Here is a 20052-nt window from a genome sequence, read left to right on the forward strand (position 1 = left end):
GGTACTCTCGAAGAAATGTTTTTAAAAATCTGCACAGCCAGTCAAATCTCCAGTGGTCAATCAAAAGCCCTGGGAAGCAGAAACTCCGTCCTGCCACTCACTTTCTAAAAATACTTGTCTGGCATCTCAAAAGGTATCCATGGGGACTTTTGGTGTAGTTGCAAGATACCCTATAGTCAGCAAACCTGCAGTAATAGACAGCACCATTACAACCAGTTTGGATCAGTAAGTTCAGATCGGTTATAATAACAATCTTGGCAGTTATTGCAGAGGGATTTGCTACATCTTCATTGCCTATACTACTAGTCATAGGTGGGGATTATTGTTTCTTAGTACTACAAAACACCAATTAAGTTTGCTGATCATATCCTACATGCAAGTGCACCAGTGTATTTATATATTTGCTTTGCTTACTGTGGTTCTGTATCATCTTGCTCTAAGAATGATCCAGGCAAAATACAGCAAAAAAAACCCCTATGGAATAGTATTGCAATGACAATAAAAATAGCTTTAAAAAATAAATACAACACATAAGACAAATGAAAAGCTTCAGCTAATGTTGCCGTTAATTAAAAGCCGTGACAGATTAAGTAATACTGATTCAATTAAATGGGAAATGCTTTTAAAAACAGAAAAGCCTTCTACCCTCAATACATCTGGCAGTTAAGAGCAGCACTGTGATACTTTGTTTTATTTTGAAATCCCTTTTATTTAGCATGATATTTTCTAAGGTAGTTGAGTAATTAATTGACCAATTAATAATTGGTCAAATCTTATTTCACGTTACTAGGTATTGCTTTGCTGACAAAAGTAAAAGCTTTGTGAGGCACTCATTTAGTTTTCTGTTTTGTAGATGAACAAATGAATGGAATGAGGTTCAATCTTTACTGTATCAACCTTAAAAGACACAAAATGAGAAAGAGATGTGCTTTTTAATCATCTCAGTTAGCTATGAGCCATATTACTGATAGGAATTAATGCAGCTGTAGGTAAGGGCCAGACTGCACATTCAGGTTTTCTAAGTTGGACCTGGATCACCCAGACCTAACTTGGGTTCCCCACAGCTTCACAGCAGCTGTTGGAAATGGTTTTTCATAAACAAGGAAATAAATGAGGATTGTTGTTTATTATAAGTATTCCTGAGAGAACAGCAGTTTTGCTTTCAATTATTTCATTAGCTGCAATTCACTTTAATCACATAGGACAATAGCAAATATCCTTCACATGGATGGGGAAGGACCAGTGCACTCATGATGCTTTACTTAAACCACCTGTGCTTCTCATTTCCCTTGGAAGCACCTTGCTGGGTTCGCCAGAGGCTGATGATGACTTGATAGAACTACTCACAGATATTGGTGTAGATTAGAGGTCCTCTTTATGGGTTTAGACACATGGCAAAGACCTTTCCTTTCACCCAGGCATTTGGCTAGCCTCCCTGAAAGCCCCCTCTACAGCTGCTGGTCAGGGAGGTGCTGGTGGGAGAATGGGGGTTGGGGTTATTTTAATGCTATTTTGTTGTTATTTTAATTGCTATGTTTTATTCATGATATTTTTACTGTGCTTTTTATTGTTTTTAACTTTTGTAAGGTGTTTAGAAATGCTAGTATGAGACAGGGTATAAATACCAATAAAGAAAGAAAGAACGAAAGCCTGACTATCCTGAGGTATGCATCTTCAGAACATGCTAATTGTACAGTTCCACAAACATCCAAAATCAGTTCTGCTCCAGCACTTTCCAAATAATATTAAAACAGTCTGTAGAAACTTTGGCAAAATCTAAGAAACATAATTTCTGATACCCTATTTTTAAATTTTTGTTCTGGCCTGCTGGGCGTACAGAGAGTCAGGTTAAAGCTGATAGCAGGCACAGATGGGAGAGAGGGAGAAAGCAGCCTTACGTTGAGTCCAGAGGAACAGGTCTGAGAAGAGTCAGGTCTAAGTCTGAGTTTTGTCTGCAAGCAGGTTTGGCAGAAGGCTGTTAGACTTTCAACAAGGCTGCTCCTGCAATTTTCACTTCCCAGAACTATTTCTTATATGTCTGGGCTGTGACTCAGTCTTGATCCTAAGCTGACTCACAGCATTCTCTGTGTTGCCTTAGGGCAGTGATGGTGAACCTTTTCGAGACCGAGTGCCCAAATTGCAACCCAAAACCCACTTATTTATCGCAGTGCCAACACGGCAATTTAACCTGAATACTGAGGTTTTCGTTTAGAAAAAACAGTTGGCTCAGAGGCGCGCAGGAGTAAGCTTAGTGAAGCAACCGTGCAATACTTTGAATGGGTGAATCACGCCCCTAGGAGGGTATACTCAGAAGCAAGCCCCATTACCAGCAACCAAGTTTACTCCCAGGTAAAGGATCATGCTCAGGCCAGCCTAGAGAGATGTGTGTGTGTGTGGGGGGGGAATTTCCCCCCATGATGAACTCTGTGCACATGTGCCCACAGAAAGGGCTCTGAGTGCCACCTCTGGCACCCGTGCCATAGGTTCGCCACCACTGCCTTAGGGCTTCCAAGCATGCACTGTGCCTCTTAGAATACAGTTCCTGCTGGGTATGACTTTTCAACTGACTCACAGACACAGGTGAGCTTGGTGGGCTGCTAGGTTGGGCCTCAGTGGCTGGAGGTGCTTCTGCAAGCACTCTGACCTCCAACTCTTGACTTAGGCTAGCTCTGTCTGTGTCCTGTGAGGCTTCCAGTTGTGCTTGAGGCCTGGTTGACTGGGGCTGCAGCACTGTGGGGGCAGCCTGCCAGTCCTTCTCATCAGCGGACTCCTGACTGACTGACTGACTGACTGACTGACTGACTGAATCTGAGCCCACAACAATTTCACTCTTTGGAGATTGTTTAGGATTCACTTTCTAGAAGAAGCTAAAAGTATATCTTCATGGTTCCTGATGATTAAGGCTCTAATCTTATGCATATTTACTTAGAAATAAGTCCCATTGAGCCTACTGGGATTGGGTACTACCTCTATTATTTTATTAATTAACATAATGACTTTCTGCTTTATTTATCTTGCATTTTCAGTGGACATGATTTAATGAGCTTATTCGGTGAAGTCAGCTGCATCCTAGCAGATTGTCAAACAATTAATTTCAGTAAAGTTAATAGAATGTGATTATAGGTTTATATTTGAAAGTCAAATATATTTTGTGTAAAACATAGTTCCATCCATAACAGTTGAAAGCAGACTTACAAACTTACCACTAGAAATATCTCCCGCTGTCTGATGAAGCATAGTTATGCTGATCACAGGCCTCTTTATTTGATTTTACATTTATAAAGCAGGAAATAAGTAGCATGCCAGAGAGTGTGCCAAGTCTTTGAAATAAGATTTTTAGAGGATATCACTGTTAATATTTTGCTTATTAATGTTATGAAATCTTATGTTCTTTAGTTCAGTGCCCAACTATGGTTAAATACATTTCAGATTCTGGTGGGGATGGAATGATGGCCCCTTCCGCACACGCAAAATAATGTGTTTTCAAACCACTTTCACAACTGTTTGCAAGTGGATTTTGCCATTCCGCACAGCTTCAAAGAGAACTGAAAGCAGTTTGAAAGTGCATTATTCTGCATGTGCGGAATGAGCCGATTTTGTTGGTTGTGCTTGTGTAGCTATGCAGCCACACAAAGAAGAGGCAACACGGGCATCATGATTTTTGACCAGTCGCCTCATCTCTGCAGCTACCCTCTTGAACACATCCAGGTTGCAGAGACTCCTGGCCAGCGCCTGCTGAATGGCAGGTTCCCTCCAGATTCCTAAGAGGTCTTATGTCTCTGCCGTCTCCAGGAGGCCCCTCTTCCTGACCCTCTCCCACCACTGCTGCTCATACTGGCCGGGTATGGGAGCAGGCCACCACAACACGAGGCAACCTAACACACAGAACAGACTCTCAGTACTGCACAAGCACCTTTCCACACGATCATCTCCTAGAAAATGAGAGCTCATATGAAAGAAAACATAACAAAATGACGTAGGAGTATCCTTAAGAATTTCTGTTAATGTGTACACAGGACACATTGCTTGGGATAATCTTTAATTTCAGTTTATTTAACAGAAAGGCAAATAGTGGTTTCTTGACCAAAAGAAACCATATGTATTGAACAATAACTCATGCATCTCTATTTTAGTATGGTTCTGACATAGTTATAAGGAGAAGAAGATAATTGGGGTAGAAAATCGGGTTCCTTTGTTCTCATTTTAGAGCAGCCAACCGCCTAATAGGGCCTAGAGATCTCCTGGAATTTCCAGACCAAAGAGATCTGTTCCCTTGGAGAAAATGGCCATTTTGGAGGATGAACTCTGTGGCATCACATCAGTGCTGGGGTTTTAACAACTGGTTCCCCCCCCCAGCCGCGCCCCCTCTCACTGCTGATGACTTACCTGGCTGCTGCACGCCCCCCTTTTCCAAGTTGGGCTGGGAGAAGGCGAGGGAAGGCAGTGGCTGCAGCTTGGCCCAAAGGACCTGGGCTGGAGGCTGCAGCCCTGTTGGAGGTTGCCAAACTTCAAATTTACAACTTTTTTTTTGTATTTGATAAATTTCACAATTGCCTTGAAAAATGTTCTTTTAACTTAAGGTAAGTTTCAAACACACATTGTGTTCTTATGTGTACACAAACAACTACATTGAGCCTAAAATTCTCTTTGCATCCTGGCCAAAATTGCCTGTTTTATGCTTTTTTTCAGGGAACACATGGACATTGTGGTATATTTTGTTCTATGAACTCAGTTTATATTCCATTCAATGCCCTGCACTTTTGTTTGCACATCATATGCAGAGTGATGGCAGAACCACTGACCAAACAACTTTCTGATAACCCTTTTCTGTCTCAAAAGTAACCAATTTATTCAAGTTTTCAGATGTATATTCTAATAAATATTTTGACCAGAGCATGCCTCCAAGGTAGTGGGCCATAAAATCTAGGGAAAATTGATTATAGTAAAAACAGGGCAAGTTAAATGGAGGGTGGGTGAGACATAGCAATTGATTGTGAATAGTTGTCGCATCATAACTTCAATCCTGCCCAAAAGCTTGGGTTACGTTTATTAAATTGTTTGCAATTACATGTAGAAGATAACATAGAACCTTGATGGATATGCTTGTGGGAGGATGCTTCAAACTTTCCATGCCACCAACAGAAACAGCCTTGTGCCTGATGGTTGTCTGCCTTGTCTAAGGAGGAGGCACCCAGAGGACAATCTAAAAAGAGTAATTTAACATAGAGAAAATGGGATGGGGTTACTCTACACCTTCTCTCTAATTCAGCTTTTTTTTGTTAAAAATGGTTGTTCTATTGCTATTATTCTTTTAAAAAAGTCACTTATTTAAAGAGTTCTGCATGGTTTGCTCCACCCCATTCCATTGGCTAAAATGCATCACCTTTCTTCCTTTTCTGTATTAAAAACAAATAATATATTTGAGGAAATATGTTTGGATTATTTCTGCATGAAGGGTAAATAACATATTTGAGGAAATATTAGTGTCATATTTTTGCTGTGTACATAAAATCCAACTGTGTTCTAAATAGCTGTTTGGAACCTCTACAGTGTTATTTTTAGTGCTGGTATTCTAGCCAAATTGTAATTGTAAAACCACATGCTTGGAACAAATGTGTGGAGAATGAGGGTGTTTTTTTTAATCAGCCATTGCACAGTAGTTGACACAGATGGAATTGTGAGAAGAGGTGGGTTTTTTGGAAGGGGGTTGTGATGATGGGACAGTTACAAATTCTGAGCTTTTGTATAATGGATTTATCTGCTTAGGTGATTCTCATTTAAGATTAGACATTTTTAAAGGCTACGTAGTCTCTCCATTTTTTTAAAAAAAGAATACTTTACGGGAGTTTTTTGTATATTACTGAGCAGTCCACTGAGATGGGGAGGGTGAAGGCACATTGAAAGTGGCAGAAGAGTTGCACTGGTGCCTATGCCACAGCCCTGTGCAAAGTGGCACAAATGGCAGCACCGATGGACTTACCTTGTGTCTTGGTAGATTTTACAGTAGTATTCCATCACACCTTGGCAGCCGGCCAAACCCAGAAGTTCAGTCCTACAGTGACAGCCATTTACCCCATGTCCCATGCCATTTACTCCAAACCCCCCATACTACTGGAGGGCTTTAAAAATCTGTAATTGTTAAGATAGCTATAGTGTATAATACTATAATGATTTAATGCCACAATATACTCATTACTTGGACTTCTCAATTCCATTTTAAAGGTTTAGTCCTTTCCCCTTATATAGTACAGCAAGTCCTTTCCCTTTCCTCCTTTCCTCTTATATGTCTACAACAAAAAGGGCTAGATACTTGATTTAAAAAAATAAAATCTAGGAATTCGAAGGAGCTCCTAAACAACAGCACTAGACGGCTATAACTTTATAATTGCAGTTTGGTTTTTTTTAAAAAAGCCTTTAAAAGCTCACGGTACAGTGGAGGTGGAGGGGAATGTAGAGAAAATGACAGAGGATAATGTAGGCAAAACTCTCTTGTGGATCCTCTACAGCCAATGGAAATGCCTCTGTATTCCTTGAAATGGTGTTAGAGAATTCTCAATGTGTGGATGCATCCAAATTATATGATAGGCATCAGATGGGAACTATTTCCACAAATGTTATTCCCATCAGGTCTGGCTCCATACTAATTGAGATTTTGTGTTTTTCTGCACATGTTTTGGTGTCCCTAGGAATAGGTTTGAAATTGTTAAAAATGTGGATTTTTCTTGTGTTTTCTTGATGCACATTTTGCCTGAACTTTCCTCCCACTAATCTAGATTTGCTTTATTGCTAATTCTCATCCTTTTTTGTTGTTGTCCATTTTTGAAACACACCTTTTTGTCACCCTATTAAGCTACTGAATAGACAATATCCATGGCCTATCATCCATAAAGCGAGAATGAGATCTGATAGTGTTTCTAGGGAGGATTTGTTTACTCCAAATACTTGCACAGCTAGAATTGTATCTTCTTTTGAGTTTACTGAATTTAGTTCAGGTATTAAAAATATTATTCTTAGATATTGGCCACTTCTCCAAGATCTCCCTGGTTGCTCTGTTTCCCCTTTGATAACTTTAGAAGAATCCAGAATTTGGAAGATATTCTGATCCACTCAGACTCTGGCAAGCAATTGAAAAAAACCTTATCAGTTCAAGGTCACTTTAAATGTGGCAACTGTGCTGCCTATCCTTTAGCAATTGAAATGAGGAGTGTGTCTTTCCCTGTGGCTAATTACATCAAAGATTTGGATAGTTTTTCCAACTGCAGTTCTGTGAATTCTGAATATTTTATAGTCTGCACTTGTACAAAATATTATATTGGTAAAACATTGAGAAAATTGAATTTGAACACTCTTTTCGTATCAGGAATGGAATTAAGGACACTCCACTTGTTGACCATTTTTTGTGTATGAATCATCCTTGGAATTCACTACACTTTGGAGTTTTAGCCCTTATCTCTGATGTGGAGGAGGATGTGGATTGCAAATTACGTCGCCTTGAGAGTTTCTTTATCTTTCGTTTGAATACACTCCACCCCTCCGGTTTGAATAATTCAATTTCCTTTTGACCATTTTTTTAATGAGGGAGTGATTGCACCTAGCTATTCTCTCTCTCCTCTTTGAGGGTTGTATAATTAGCCTTGAATTCTGGCTCCTTTAAGGACTTTACGAGAAGCAGGACTCAAGCTAGCATTGCGCAGTCCCTTTTGGTATCCTTTATATATTTTGTAATTTATTATTTTTGCTTATATTATGGGTTTTGCTTATATTATGGGTTTTGGTTATAAATTGATTGTATTTGTATATACTGTTTGTTTTTGCTAGATTATCCCATTTCATTGTAACAAGTTGTGTTTCTTAGTACCTTTCAGTTTGTAAGTATAAAAATTTTATATTTTGGATTGGGGGTCTTTGTGGACTTTTTTATTTATTTGCATTTTTGTTATTTTTACAGAATGAGCCTTGAAGTTTCATTATGAAGTCGACATTGAGTCTAGATTCCCAGCTAGCTTGTTCTTGTATAGATGGCCGGTTTGTTACATACTTGTAAAGTTGTATACATTTCCATTTAAGTTTGTAATGAAATATAAAAGTAAAATGTCTGTTGTTCTTGCACTCCAGTTGGAGGTTTTATTTTGTCAGCATTAAGCTGTAGCCTTGTGGTACAATTTTGTCCTTTACTACCTTGTGGTTGTGTACCACCCCCTTTTGCTCATTATGGTGGGATCATTTTTAAAACACACCTTTGGGGCACCCTGATTTCTCTCTTGTTCTCAGCCCTCCCCCATTCAGCCTCCCTTGATTGCCAGATGATTTTTTACATGTAAATGTGATAGTGGTACTTTGCTATTTTTTTAAAAAAATATTTCAACAGTGTTACAGCACTGAAATGCAGCATTGTGGGTGTCTCCATAAATTTGACCAATGATTGTGTTAATGGCAGTTGTTGATTTGAATGTTCTTCAAAGACATACAATATGCATGTTTTTGTGAAATGATTTATCTGTTATAATTCTCCCTCTTCCTCTGCAGACTGTTCATAATAAAGTGTTTAATTGACTGTATATAACTAGTGAAGTTTATTTTATTTGAATGTTTCATTTTGATAATGTGATGCTCCACCTCTCTGGCCCTGCCCGCTGAGGCCTCATCCTTCTCACCTTCCCTTATCCAGGTGTTGTCTGACCCGTTCGTGGCCTCAGGCTGCTGAGCTGGGGTTTGATTCAATTTATTTATATACTGTCATTTACCAGCAAGATACAAAAGGGTTACATTTACAAAAATACAGATTAAAACAAATAATAAAATACAGATAAAAGCATAAGAAAATTCAGGATATGAGCACACGATAATAGAGACAGTATGCATCTTATAATAATAAGGGGAAGTTATCTGGCACAACTGGTAGAGCTCTGTCGAACCTTCCTGATTTTGCTAGAGATCCAAGCAAACTTGGCAACAGAATACGTTAGGTGTTTATTTGTATCTGATAGCAATATTTTGATCTTTTCTTTCTTTGCCAAAGAGGAGTTTGCCTGGTCATAGGGAAGAAGCATCCTACGTATCTCATAATAATATGGACGTTCAAGTAGAATATGTTGTGTGTTTTCCATGCCTCCTGTTTGACAACTGCAAGTTCTGCCCTCAATTGATACTTTGTTATAAATCCCAGCAGTATAGGTAGGCGAAAGGGCATTATAGCGCAATAGGCTGAAGGCTCAGCAATGGTTAGCATTAGACAGAGAAGTGAAGTAAGGCATTATTGAGAGTTTATTGAGAGTTATTTTACTGAAAAAGGAAATTTTAAGTTTATTGAGGTCATGTTGCCTCTCGACATCTATAATTCTGAATTTAATAAGATCTCTAGCTCTATCGTAATTCATACTTCAGATTAGTTGTTGGGAGAGTCCATAGTATGCTAGTTTCTGTAATACTGTTCTAAGCCACGGGGAAATAAATGCATCAAACAAGACATATCTAGCAAGGCCCCTCTGGCAATAGCACAATCTATGCCAGTGTAATATAGAGAGCGTCCATAATTTTGCCTATACTGATATCAGTCCGGTCTCTAGATGCAGTGCAGCGTTCGAGATGTTTTGGGAGCTGTAGGGTAGACCTCAAAAATTTAGATTGGATACGTTCAAGATTACAAAGGCAGTCATTGATGGTTAATGGGGTACGATATGATAATTGTGCCAGTGATTTAGCCTGAAATAGTTTGATGGCAACCGGGATGTGATGACCGCCTTTATCCCAGTAGTAGTTTCTAATAGCGCCAGAACTTTTAGACGCATTTGCAATGACATATTTGATATGAGCAGTTCTAAGTCCTGACAACTGAAATACAGCACCTAGATATTTGTTGAATGAGACGTGCTCCAGACTTTTCCCGCTTAATTTCCATGTGTGGTTTTTAGGTCTAGTAATGCATACCATCACTTTGGTCTTGTCATACTTAATTTCTAATTGTTTTTTCTGGGAAAATGGGTTATTTTGTACATATTAAATTGGGTAACCAGGATTTGTATAAAGGAAGAACTCTTCCACTGGTAATGCACACTTTTAATATGTAGGCCCCTTATGCATGGAGCACTTCCTGTGATACTCCTAATCTACAGTTTCTTTGCAGTGCAGGTTCCTTGCATTTCCTTGTTTACACAAGAGAAGGTGCTGTATTGCCTGCTGTGCAGTTTGCCTGCCCCCCTTTCCAAGTTGCTTTGCTCAGTCCGCTGTCCAACACAAGATTGAAGATTTTTTTTGAGCCCTTTAAATGTAATTTCAATTTTCTTTATGTCCATATTGTGCAGGTTGTTATCATTGTTATGTTTTTTACGGAACTGCTGGCCGTCGATCCTGCCCCTAGCAGGGATTAACGTTTGGTATTTCCATTTTTAAAAAAACAAAGACAATGTGACATTACATTGAGAGGGCTCCAAAAAAAAGTCAGTAATCTTCAATCTTGGATGGATGGGGGGAGCAACCCAGAAGGAATGAAACCCCTAACAAGAAGAAAAATTGGGGTTTCTTTACTCTTGATAACCACGGGGCTTCTGGGATCTTTGGCACCATAAGTGGGATCACATCTGTACAGAAATATCTGCCCCCAAGGAGACTTATCCTTATTGTAGGGCAGAGCACCAGTGAATAGTTGGCCGGTGTGTGGCTGTAGCAGTGGAGACCACCATTGCTAAAGTACAGTGACTCCAAAGAAGGGTGCGTACTTCAATGATAAAACACATCAACACCTTCTGCTTTAGCTCTGTGTGTGGGGATTCTATCCCATAAATGCAAACTACAGTAATAGCAGAAAAATGTAATTTTGGTACTGAAATTTGGTACTGTGCCTAATTTTATGGAGTGCAGTGGGGATGGAGTGGCAACCATCCTTGCAGAAGCACAAAGAAGTGTGGATACTTTGATTTGTTTTGTTTGCTTGAGTTATGGTTGGTTGAGTTTCAAAGGAAAAAATCACTGTGTTCAGAAAGTACAGTTAGTAAAGTTTGGGTATTGCTGTTTGGGCGTGGAGGAAGAAATGGCTACAGCACACTTTCTCAGTAGTGGCTTCCTAGGTTGTTTCCATGTTCGGGGGAGAAAGCATGGGGGAAAGTCCCTTTTTCTTGTATGCTGTGGTCCCAAATCAAATTTGGCCGCTACTTACTGGGGATAAAATTCTGAACACAGACTCCTAGATACACATCTGATCAACAGCTCTTACAGTGGATGCAGATAGGATGCATGTGAGAAACATGTAACAGATAGCTTGCTGTGTCATATTTATGTAGCAAAGTGTTTATGCTGAACTCCTGTAGTTTTTGAGATATATACCCCAAATTATGACTGGGATGTGGGTTAAATGCTGAGCCCACAATCCAGCACCTAATACTGGTAATGCAAGAATGGTATACAGGATTGGCACTGATCTATCTACAAAGCAAAAAGATCCTCTGAAGATCCTCTGAAGATAGCAGATCCTCTGAAGATGCCAGCCACAGATGCAGACGAAATGTTAGGAGAGAATGCTGCTAGAACACGGCCATACAGCCCGGAAACCACACAGCACCCCAAAGCAAAAAGAACTTCTCCCTGAATCCTAATTTTGAAAAATGTAATGTTCTTTACTTAATTTATACCCTGGCTTTCTCCCCATTCCCCATTGAGGTCCCAAAGTGGTTTATATCCTTCCCCATCCTTCATTTTCTCAGCACAACAAAACTGTGAAATAGGTTAGGCTGAGTGTGTGTGACTGGCCCAAGATCACCCAAGAAGCTTCCATGTAGGGAGTCTGGTCACCGCTGCCTGCTGGCACACTGGGAGCCAACATAAGGAAATATCTTTGTAAATGACACCATGCTGGTTGGTACATCATTTCCATCAAATCAGTTCCATCACTAGTGTGACATTAATATTGATACTGTAGGATTTGGGCAAAACTCTGGAGTTAGGCCAAAATGGTAGAGCATCACATTGATGCATGCAGTTGACATGTCACTTCCAGTACTGACTGGAAGCAACATTGTGTTACACACATGTAACACATTCTCCCCCCCCCCCATTCCCCCACCCACTTTCACTAGTTGTCAGCCTGCTTCCATGACACAATGAGCCTGAGGATTCAAACCTGGAGTCTCAAATCCAATAGAAATATTTTGCTCTTCTATGCAGGCAGATTTAAAACCAATCTGAAACAAATCTGACTATGCTCCAGTTGTGGATTTTGCAGTTCATGGAGTTTTGAGATCTTTATCTCAAGATTTCAGTTTTAATTAACTTTGAACCCTATTACACTGAGAAAACGCCTTTCATAAAGATAAGAGACATGGCTTGGGGGGGGGGGGGTCACAGAAGGAGAAAATGTGGATTAAGAAAGAAACAGGGAGGGAGAGAACGAAAATAAGAGCAGAGCGAGTCTCTCCAGCAACTCCAAGCAATTCCAAAGCCAATGCAAACATTTGTTGCTCTCAATGCCAAGTGTGTGCCTGCCTGGGGAGGGAGCCACTTCCAGTGTCACCAAAGCCGCTGAATAGCAATGAAGTCTGCCTTTCCCAGTCTGAATGCAGCTATTAATAGTGCTGCCAGAGCCCCCGCTCTTTCCATCACGTGAAGGCAGGATGCGAGGAAAGTGTGTGAGCGGGAGGCGGCAGCGGCTGCTCCTGCATCCTCCTCCTTTTCACATTCCTGCAATGCCGACAGAGAGGCATATTCTCTTTAGCTCTCTCTTTCTCCAACCTCAGACTTTGCTCCCTTCCTGTGGCGGTAGTGGCCGCTACTGCTTCTCGCCCCCCTCCCTTCTCTTTGCGCTGGAAACCAGCTTCTGCTTAATAAGATCAATGCACCCCTCCCATCTTTGGCATTTGTATTCCCGGCTCACACTATTGGCGCGCTGCTAGCGGGATGGAAGTGTGGAAGAGTGTGAGTGGGGCGCGCGCGCACGCGCTGGGCTGAGGAGGGTGGACCTCCGAGGGCTCGTGCTTTTCCGGACCCCCAGCTCAGCCATTCTCGCTGGCTTGGAGAGAGCCCTGGGGCGCTCTCTGGTGTGGGTCCATCCTTGCCCCTGAGTTATTCTCTCTGCCGTCAGGGTGCGGGACCAAAGGAGAGCCCGAGGGCAGGATATGCGAGCAGCTTCGGGGCCCCTCCTTGTTACTTCTCTCCAGCCATGTGGTGCTTGCACTGTAACTCGGAGAGGACCCAGTCCCTGCTGGAGCTGGAGCTTGACAGCTGGTAAGCCATTTCCGTGTACTGGAAGACGCGTGGGTTTTCCTAAAGCATAAAGAGTCGTTTTTTGGGGGGATGGACTGTTTCCCCCCCTTGTGTTTCGATCTGAGAACAGCTTTGTTCCGTTAGGAACACTGGTTTGGTTTGTGTTTGAGAGAGACTGTGTGTGCGAGCAAGCAAGCAGGCAGGCGAAAAAATCAGCTGCACATACAATACTAATCTCGTGACACAAAGGCTTTTTTCAGTTTTCTTTGTCGCTGACTTTTTTGCAGTGTAAAAAAAACACAACGTCCTACGGAAATGTATTTTAGAAAATAGCCCTCATGCAATTACACTGTTTCAGTACACAGACCTACCCTTGATATAAAGGCAGAAATGTAAAAACACGTTTGGAAAAAAATAGTGCATAATCTCCTGATTTTTCTCTGTATCACCGTATGTTCATTCAGTGCACATATTCATAATGTAGTAAGTTCTGTTTCAGAATTTTAAATGGTTTGCAAATGTATCTTGATTACAGCCAACTGTAGCTTTGTTTTCAGAATATCTTGGTTTTCTGGGCTCTTTTATATTCTACAGCACATTTACTTGGTTTTCAAAAGCAAAACACTACATCAATGCCATCTGTCCTTCACAGAATTAAAATTAAAAGCTTAGTCATTTGAATATGGAATCAAAACTTGTTTAATTACTTAGCCATGCTATTACTTACTAACAGATGAAATATGAACTGCCAATCACCTTTAAAAATAGCAATTTGTTTCAAGAATCTGCAGTTTCTCATTGCCTTTTCCATTTTCTCTCACACAATATATTTTCATTACAATTTTTAAGAAACCAAAGGTTTCTTAATACCTATTCCATTGAAATCCATATGAAATCCCACTGAATCTGTAGGAGCTGTACGACATGACTGAAAGGTTGAAATACTCTGCAATTGGTTTCTGTATTTGCTACAGGTCATCTAGAAAAACTGCTTAATTTGTCAGTATCTGCAGTTATAGGTTCCATTACAATGCTGAGACCATTAACCAGAGTTTCCTAGATTCAAGTGGTGGTTTACTTCTGGTTAGAAGACAGAGAAAAAAATCATAATTTGTAACAAAATGACAAACTAGGGATAGCTGCAGAAGCATTTAATTTTTGAGCTGCATATGAGGAAGGAAAAGGCACAAGCCTGAGAATTTTCTGTTTGTTCTTGTAATGATAAACAGAATTTGTAATTATGATTCATGCCACTATCTTTAGATACCTGATACAAAAAGAATTGGAAATTTTTAATTCAAGTGTCAACCATCAATTGTTCTTCTTTCTAGGAAATCTGCTGTAAACAAGAAATTTAAAATACTTCAGTTATATCTGATGATTATTTCTTACCGAGTTTCAGTATAGTTGAGAGTATGTGTGTGTATCCTTGTGTAGTAATTGATGAAAGTGAATTAAATTTATTGACTCTGAACAGGTTTATCATTACATAAGAAGAGAACAAACTAGTGAACTTAACCCAGTGATTCTGGGTACTATGATGTCTGCCAGTGTGTTTTCTGGTACCCACTTTTTGCCCACAGTAAAGGACCAATCCTGACTTTCTCCTCTTCACTGGGTTAGGAGATGCTTCAGAAGAGCCCAGGAAGCATCACACTTGGGGACCATTCTCTTGAACATATAAGAACATAAGAACGAGCCTGCTGGATCAGACCAGAGTCCATCTAGTCCAGCACTCTGCTACTCGCAGTGGCCCACCAGGTGCCTTTGGGAGCTCACATGCAGGATGTGAAAGCAATGGCCTTCTGCTGCTCCTGAGCACCTGCTCTGCTAAGGCATTTGCAATCTGAGATCAAGAAGGATCAAGATTGGTAGCCATAGATTGACTTCTCCTCCATAAATCTGTCCAATCCCCTTTTAAAGCTATCCAGGTTAGTGGCCATCACCACCTCCTGTGGCAGCATATTCCAAACACCAATCACGCGTTGCGTGAAGAAACGTTTCCTTTTATTAGTCCTAATTCTTCCCCCCAGCATTTTCAATGTATTCCCCCTGGTTTTAGTATTGTGAGAAAGAGAGAAAAATTTATCTCTGTCAACATTGAAAACATGTCTTCATCTGTAGGAGGCTTCTTGGTCTTTAAAAAAAATCTCTATATTTTATCATTGGGCCCAGCCCCCAGAGCAGCCATTTTGTTGTGGCACTCAGTGCCTCCACCAGCTGAATTCCTAAAATTGAGAACCACAGACATAGTCTAGCAGATTCTGTGTGAGTAGCAAATGTGTAGACCTGTCCTCAGAATCACACTTTTTATTTCCTATAGTTGCAGCAATTCTGTAATAAAACTATGCTAACAACAGGCCCATTTCATATGTTAATATAAATAGTTCACTGATAGCTTTAAACTACATGTGGCATAGTGCATTTTGTGTCATTCCCATAAATATCCACATTAGAGGAGATTCTCATTTTTAAGAAGGATGAATCTGTTGCAGAGCTACAAGCTCTCTTCTGCTCCCTCAGCAGAATCCGCCATGCACCAGGCAACCTCCTTTCAAAGTGTGTGGCAAGCTTTCTATGCATGCTGGTGATGCTATCAGATTCACTTTCAATGTAAGCTTTAATAAAAGTTTTCATTCTCTAAACATATTTTACAAGGTCAGGCCTTGGAGGGTGACTGATTCTATCAGGCTGCAACTCAAAGGTTTTAACACAAGTGATGATCAATCTCACCCTTTGACTGGGTGGAATGTTTGTACTGAGACAGGAATAAACTTACTTATTATATAATAACTTTTAGGCTGAGTTCGGGTGGGAAGGTGCCTGGAAAACTTTTCAAAGCAGCTCATAGAAACAGTCAAGCACCACACAAAAGCCGTAGTTCAGTGTTCAATTGAAAACCACCATTGGCTGTAATTTTCTGTGGATGAAGGGAGCAGTCTCTCTCATTTTAAAATCCTGTTCCTTGAAACATGAAATGAAAAGCAGTGAAATTTTAAGCTGAAAGTAACTCTACAACTACCTCCACTGTGTCTTTTTGGACTAACTTGCTGCCACCTGGACTCACTGTCTTTCCGGATCATCTGAGACCACTATCCAGAAAAAAAATATTGACCCAGTAGTTTAGCACTAGGGACTTGGGATGAATGGCGCCAAGGAGAACAGAAAATCCCGACCCATATTCTTAGAAAACTGAGAGGGTTTCATTTTTGCATTTTCAGAATGGGATTACAAAGCACTTGTGAACACTCTGAAGTGCCCCAGATCCCAGGTTGAGTATGGCTGTCCTGGCTCAACTGTTCCTAAGATTGAGATGTGAGCTGTTGGAGTTAAGCCATTTTAACAGATAGGGTGTTAGAATTAAGCAGTTTTTCAAAGTGCTATCTATTTTGAGGGTGTGGTGTTTGATTTCTATATGTGTACTTCTGTATTGGGTCAGGATGTAATGTGCGTGGGAGTTGCGTAGGTCTATTACTTTGGAAATATACCTTTGACAAACAACCTAGTTGCTAATTGAGTTGTTGGAAAACATTTCCCTTTTCAAAGCTTATTTGCTTTCTTGGGTCATACCAGGATATATCTAAATTCCTGTAGCACAATTGGACCTTCTTATATTCTTTTTCACCATCAGAAACTTAGATAGCTGTTGCTGGTCTTGTTTTGGGGAATTGGTAGAAGCTCAAATAATTTTCATTTTTGTTTGTTTGAAATTAAGGAGTTTTAATTAGTGTGAAGTTTAAAAAACATCGAACTAAATGACATATGCTCTCAATGTATTTCTGATGTGAACACTTTCAAAACCAGAAGTAAACTGGTTCCAATCCAAAATGATTCCAGAAATTCACACCTGGCCTTTAAACAGGCCAAATAAAACCACATCTAAGAAGATCTGAACCATTTAGAAATGCCACATATGTATCTGGATCTGAGGTTTGAACATCTATGGAAGCTGACTTAAAGTGTGCTTTAAAGTATAGCCTAGAGCCATAATAGCTAGGCTGTGATGATGCTGCAAGATCACACAAGTTAAGCGGGTCATACTAGGTCACACCAAGTGCATAGTAGTACTCTAAGAGACAAAGCTGCTGTAAGCAGGATTCCTTTAGCATATAATGATTCATTTAGAGTGAGGGAGGAAGCAACTTTAGAGATTCTGTGCTGGCATTTGGATGCTTTCTTTCATTTTGTTCCTGATCATTTGTGCTGCTTGAGATCAAACAGATCTTTCTGTACAGGTAGGAACATAATATGAATTCCAGAAATAAGTTTAGGTTTCACCTTTGCTTTTTGTTGCTTTCTGGTGGAAGTGTTCTGTGTTTGTAGACAGCACTGACCCCAAATGTAGGGTATTAGTCCAGTATTGCACAGGAGAGTACTGGGTCTTGTTTAATGTATATGTGCAAGTATTTATTATTGCTATTGTACTCTGCCTAAGCTCTCCCTTAAGCATATCATTTAACCCTTTAAGCTAGTGTCTTCTTACTGGCAAGTGTTTTCACCCACTGTAGTGATACAGAGCACAGATTAACAGTTATATGCAACTTGAATAGGAAGCACTATAATTGTGAAACTGCGTGACTTCAGTTTGGGAGGATGTTATTTACAGTTCTGGCAGTAGTTCTTGCCAAGAAAGCACATTTGATTTATAATAATAGAAAAATTCACCAGAATGAAAAATTCACCAGAAAAATTCACCAGAATAGAAAAATTCACCAGAATGAAAAGACATTGTCATTTCCCCCCTGATAGTCTGTGATAAAATGGTATCTGCAGACAAGCCAGGAGAAAGAATAGAACACAGCTATATAAGGATCATCTTTCTATATTAAAATACATAACATAATTTATATTACAGCTGTTACTTTTCAATATTTGCCATTTCAGGTTGCCACAAAGAACTAAAATAAATCTTCAGAAGTATTTTAACCCAGTTTGGTTTTCTCAGACCCGACAAATAAAAATTAGCATTCAGGCATGAACAAAATGAATCCAAAGTGATTTTTACTAGCAACTCTCATAGTATAGACTAGCACATACTGTTTAGTATATTGAACCCTAAGGTACAAAAACTACCCAGATGAAGGAGTTGTTTTGGTTCTCAATGGCTGCTTCATTTAGTTTTATAATATAGAGGTAACAGGCTATAATCTGCTGCTCACACTGGGAGGCATATTTAGTTCTTACCTCGTTTAGTTCTTAAGTGCAGTTCTTCACTGTACTTCTGTTCCTGCTGTTTTATTTCTAAGGAAAGCAAATTAAGTACAGTGCTTCTAAGGGCAACATTCAGATGATGTGGTTTTGTAGGGAGACTACAAAGCCCAGAAGAACTACTACAGATGTACTATAAAACTACTGCAGGGTTCCTTGCAATATGCTTACATTATGCCATTCTTGCATTAAACTTTTTTGGGCGGAAAAAAATAAACAGACATTTAGTATGGTATACAGTGATGCAAAGCGGTGGCAAAAAAAATAGAATCTGCCTCTGAAATCTGCTGCTCCAAACAATTTATTTTGCATTATTTCATGGCAAATTTCATTTATTGGTTATACTGGAATCACAGTTCCATGTACTAACTTGTAAAGAGTTAATAGAAACTGGTTTTCTTGGCCAATAAAGACTAAACATCATATTGTGTACTAGGACATGTTCTAAGACCCTGATGACCATTTTTTGTTTTTTAAAAAAATCATTCTCTGAAGAAGGCAATTTGTTGTCCAGAAATAATGGGAGGAGAGCAGAGAGAACACGTCTTGTCATGTGATGTCACATATCCCTAGTTTATATGAAAGGTAGAAAAAAACTTGTAGTAGAAGACTGTGAATGTTCACAACATACAGATGTACATAGTGCATTCCAGAAGATCCCACAATACACAGATCCTCTGTCTCCATCATGATGATAGGCATTTCACTAGCATTTTGCATTAAAAAAACCCTATGAAATATTGATTAGAATAAAAATGAGTTTTCATTTATGTGCCTGTGAATTAAAAGACTACTCTGGCTTGATCCTTTGCCAGTGAATTACAAAGTAGGTATATCTTAAAGTCAGAACTATCTAAACTTCATTTAACTATAAAATATTGCCTGTTCCATTTAGATTGTGGTTAGATAGTGCTTTTGTCTGTAGTCTATACAGTGGGTTGTGAGGTAATTAATGTAAAGGACTTTTTGTAATGTATATTGTTCCATGTAGTCATCCTCCCACCTCCGAAGAACTAGTCTTCTTTAATGGCATAAACAAATGAATGCCATACTGTGAAATTCTAAAATGATATTCTCCAAACAATAGCCTGAATGTTCCTGAAGAGAAATGAATCTACAATCCTGTGCACAATCTTCTATGTATGTGAGATGAAGCCTCTGTGAATTCAGCTGAATTTTTTTTCCTTAGAGTAGGATTATACGTGTTGTATGGATTGTTTTTATAACATTTTATGATGCTGTCTGGCTTTATCCCTCATAAAGTAAACCTCTTGTTTCTGTTGCCTGGGGTTGCTGTTATGTTCTTAGGTCATTGATTTGTTATTTAGAGTTTCTTCAGCCTGTAAATGTTGGGGTACTTAAAGGGGGAAGGTAGTTCAGCCAAAATTCTTCCCAGCTGTTTGCATTGTACCTCGTTAGCATTCATTTCAGATAGCAGAGGACAACATATTTTCATCATGAATCAAGTTGCAGAATTCATCAACTTTTATTTGATTTATAGCCTGGTATAATTACATTGTCTGATGACACCTCAACACATGAAACATTAAATGGCATTTAATTAATACACTTAAAAATCAGTCCACAATATGCTATTTTATGTAGAAAAAGAACATTGACAGCAGGGTTGGAAGAGAGAAACAAGAGCAGGAA

At 39.6% G+C, this 20052-nt stretch overlaps 1 protein-coding gene across 11 annotated transcripts in view; it reads left to right on the top strand.

Moving 5' to 3' along the window:
- The window catches only part of IQSEC1 (IQ motif and Sec7 domain ArfGEF 1), a 447788-nt gene that overhangs the window by 343183 nt on the left and 84553 nt on the right, over positions 1 to 20052 (top strand). The window contains exon 1 of one of the 11 annotated variants that reach the window (XM_048491780.1): positions 12948 to 13212. The exons of the other annotated variants lie outside the window; for them this stretch is intronic. Coding sequence (XP_048347737.1) covers positions 13148 to 13212 — 65 coding nt within the window. The 5' untranslated portion in view covers positions 12948 to 13147. Of the gene's footprint in view, positions 1 to 12947; positions 13213 to 20052 lie in introns of those variants that run through there. 11 annotated transcript variants of the gene reach the window in all.

This window comes from Sphaerodactylus townsendi, linkage group LG03 (assembly GCF_021028975.2).
Source record: "Sphaerodactylus townsendi isolate TG3544 linkage group LG03, MPM_Stown_v2.3, whole genome shotgun sequence".
Taxonomy (NCBI): domain Eukaryota; kingdom Metazoa; phylum Chordata; class Lepidosauria; order Squamata; family Sphaerodactylidae; genus Sphaerodactylus; species Sphaerodactylus townsendi.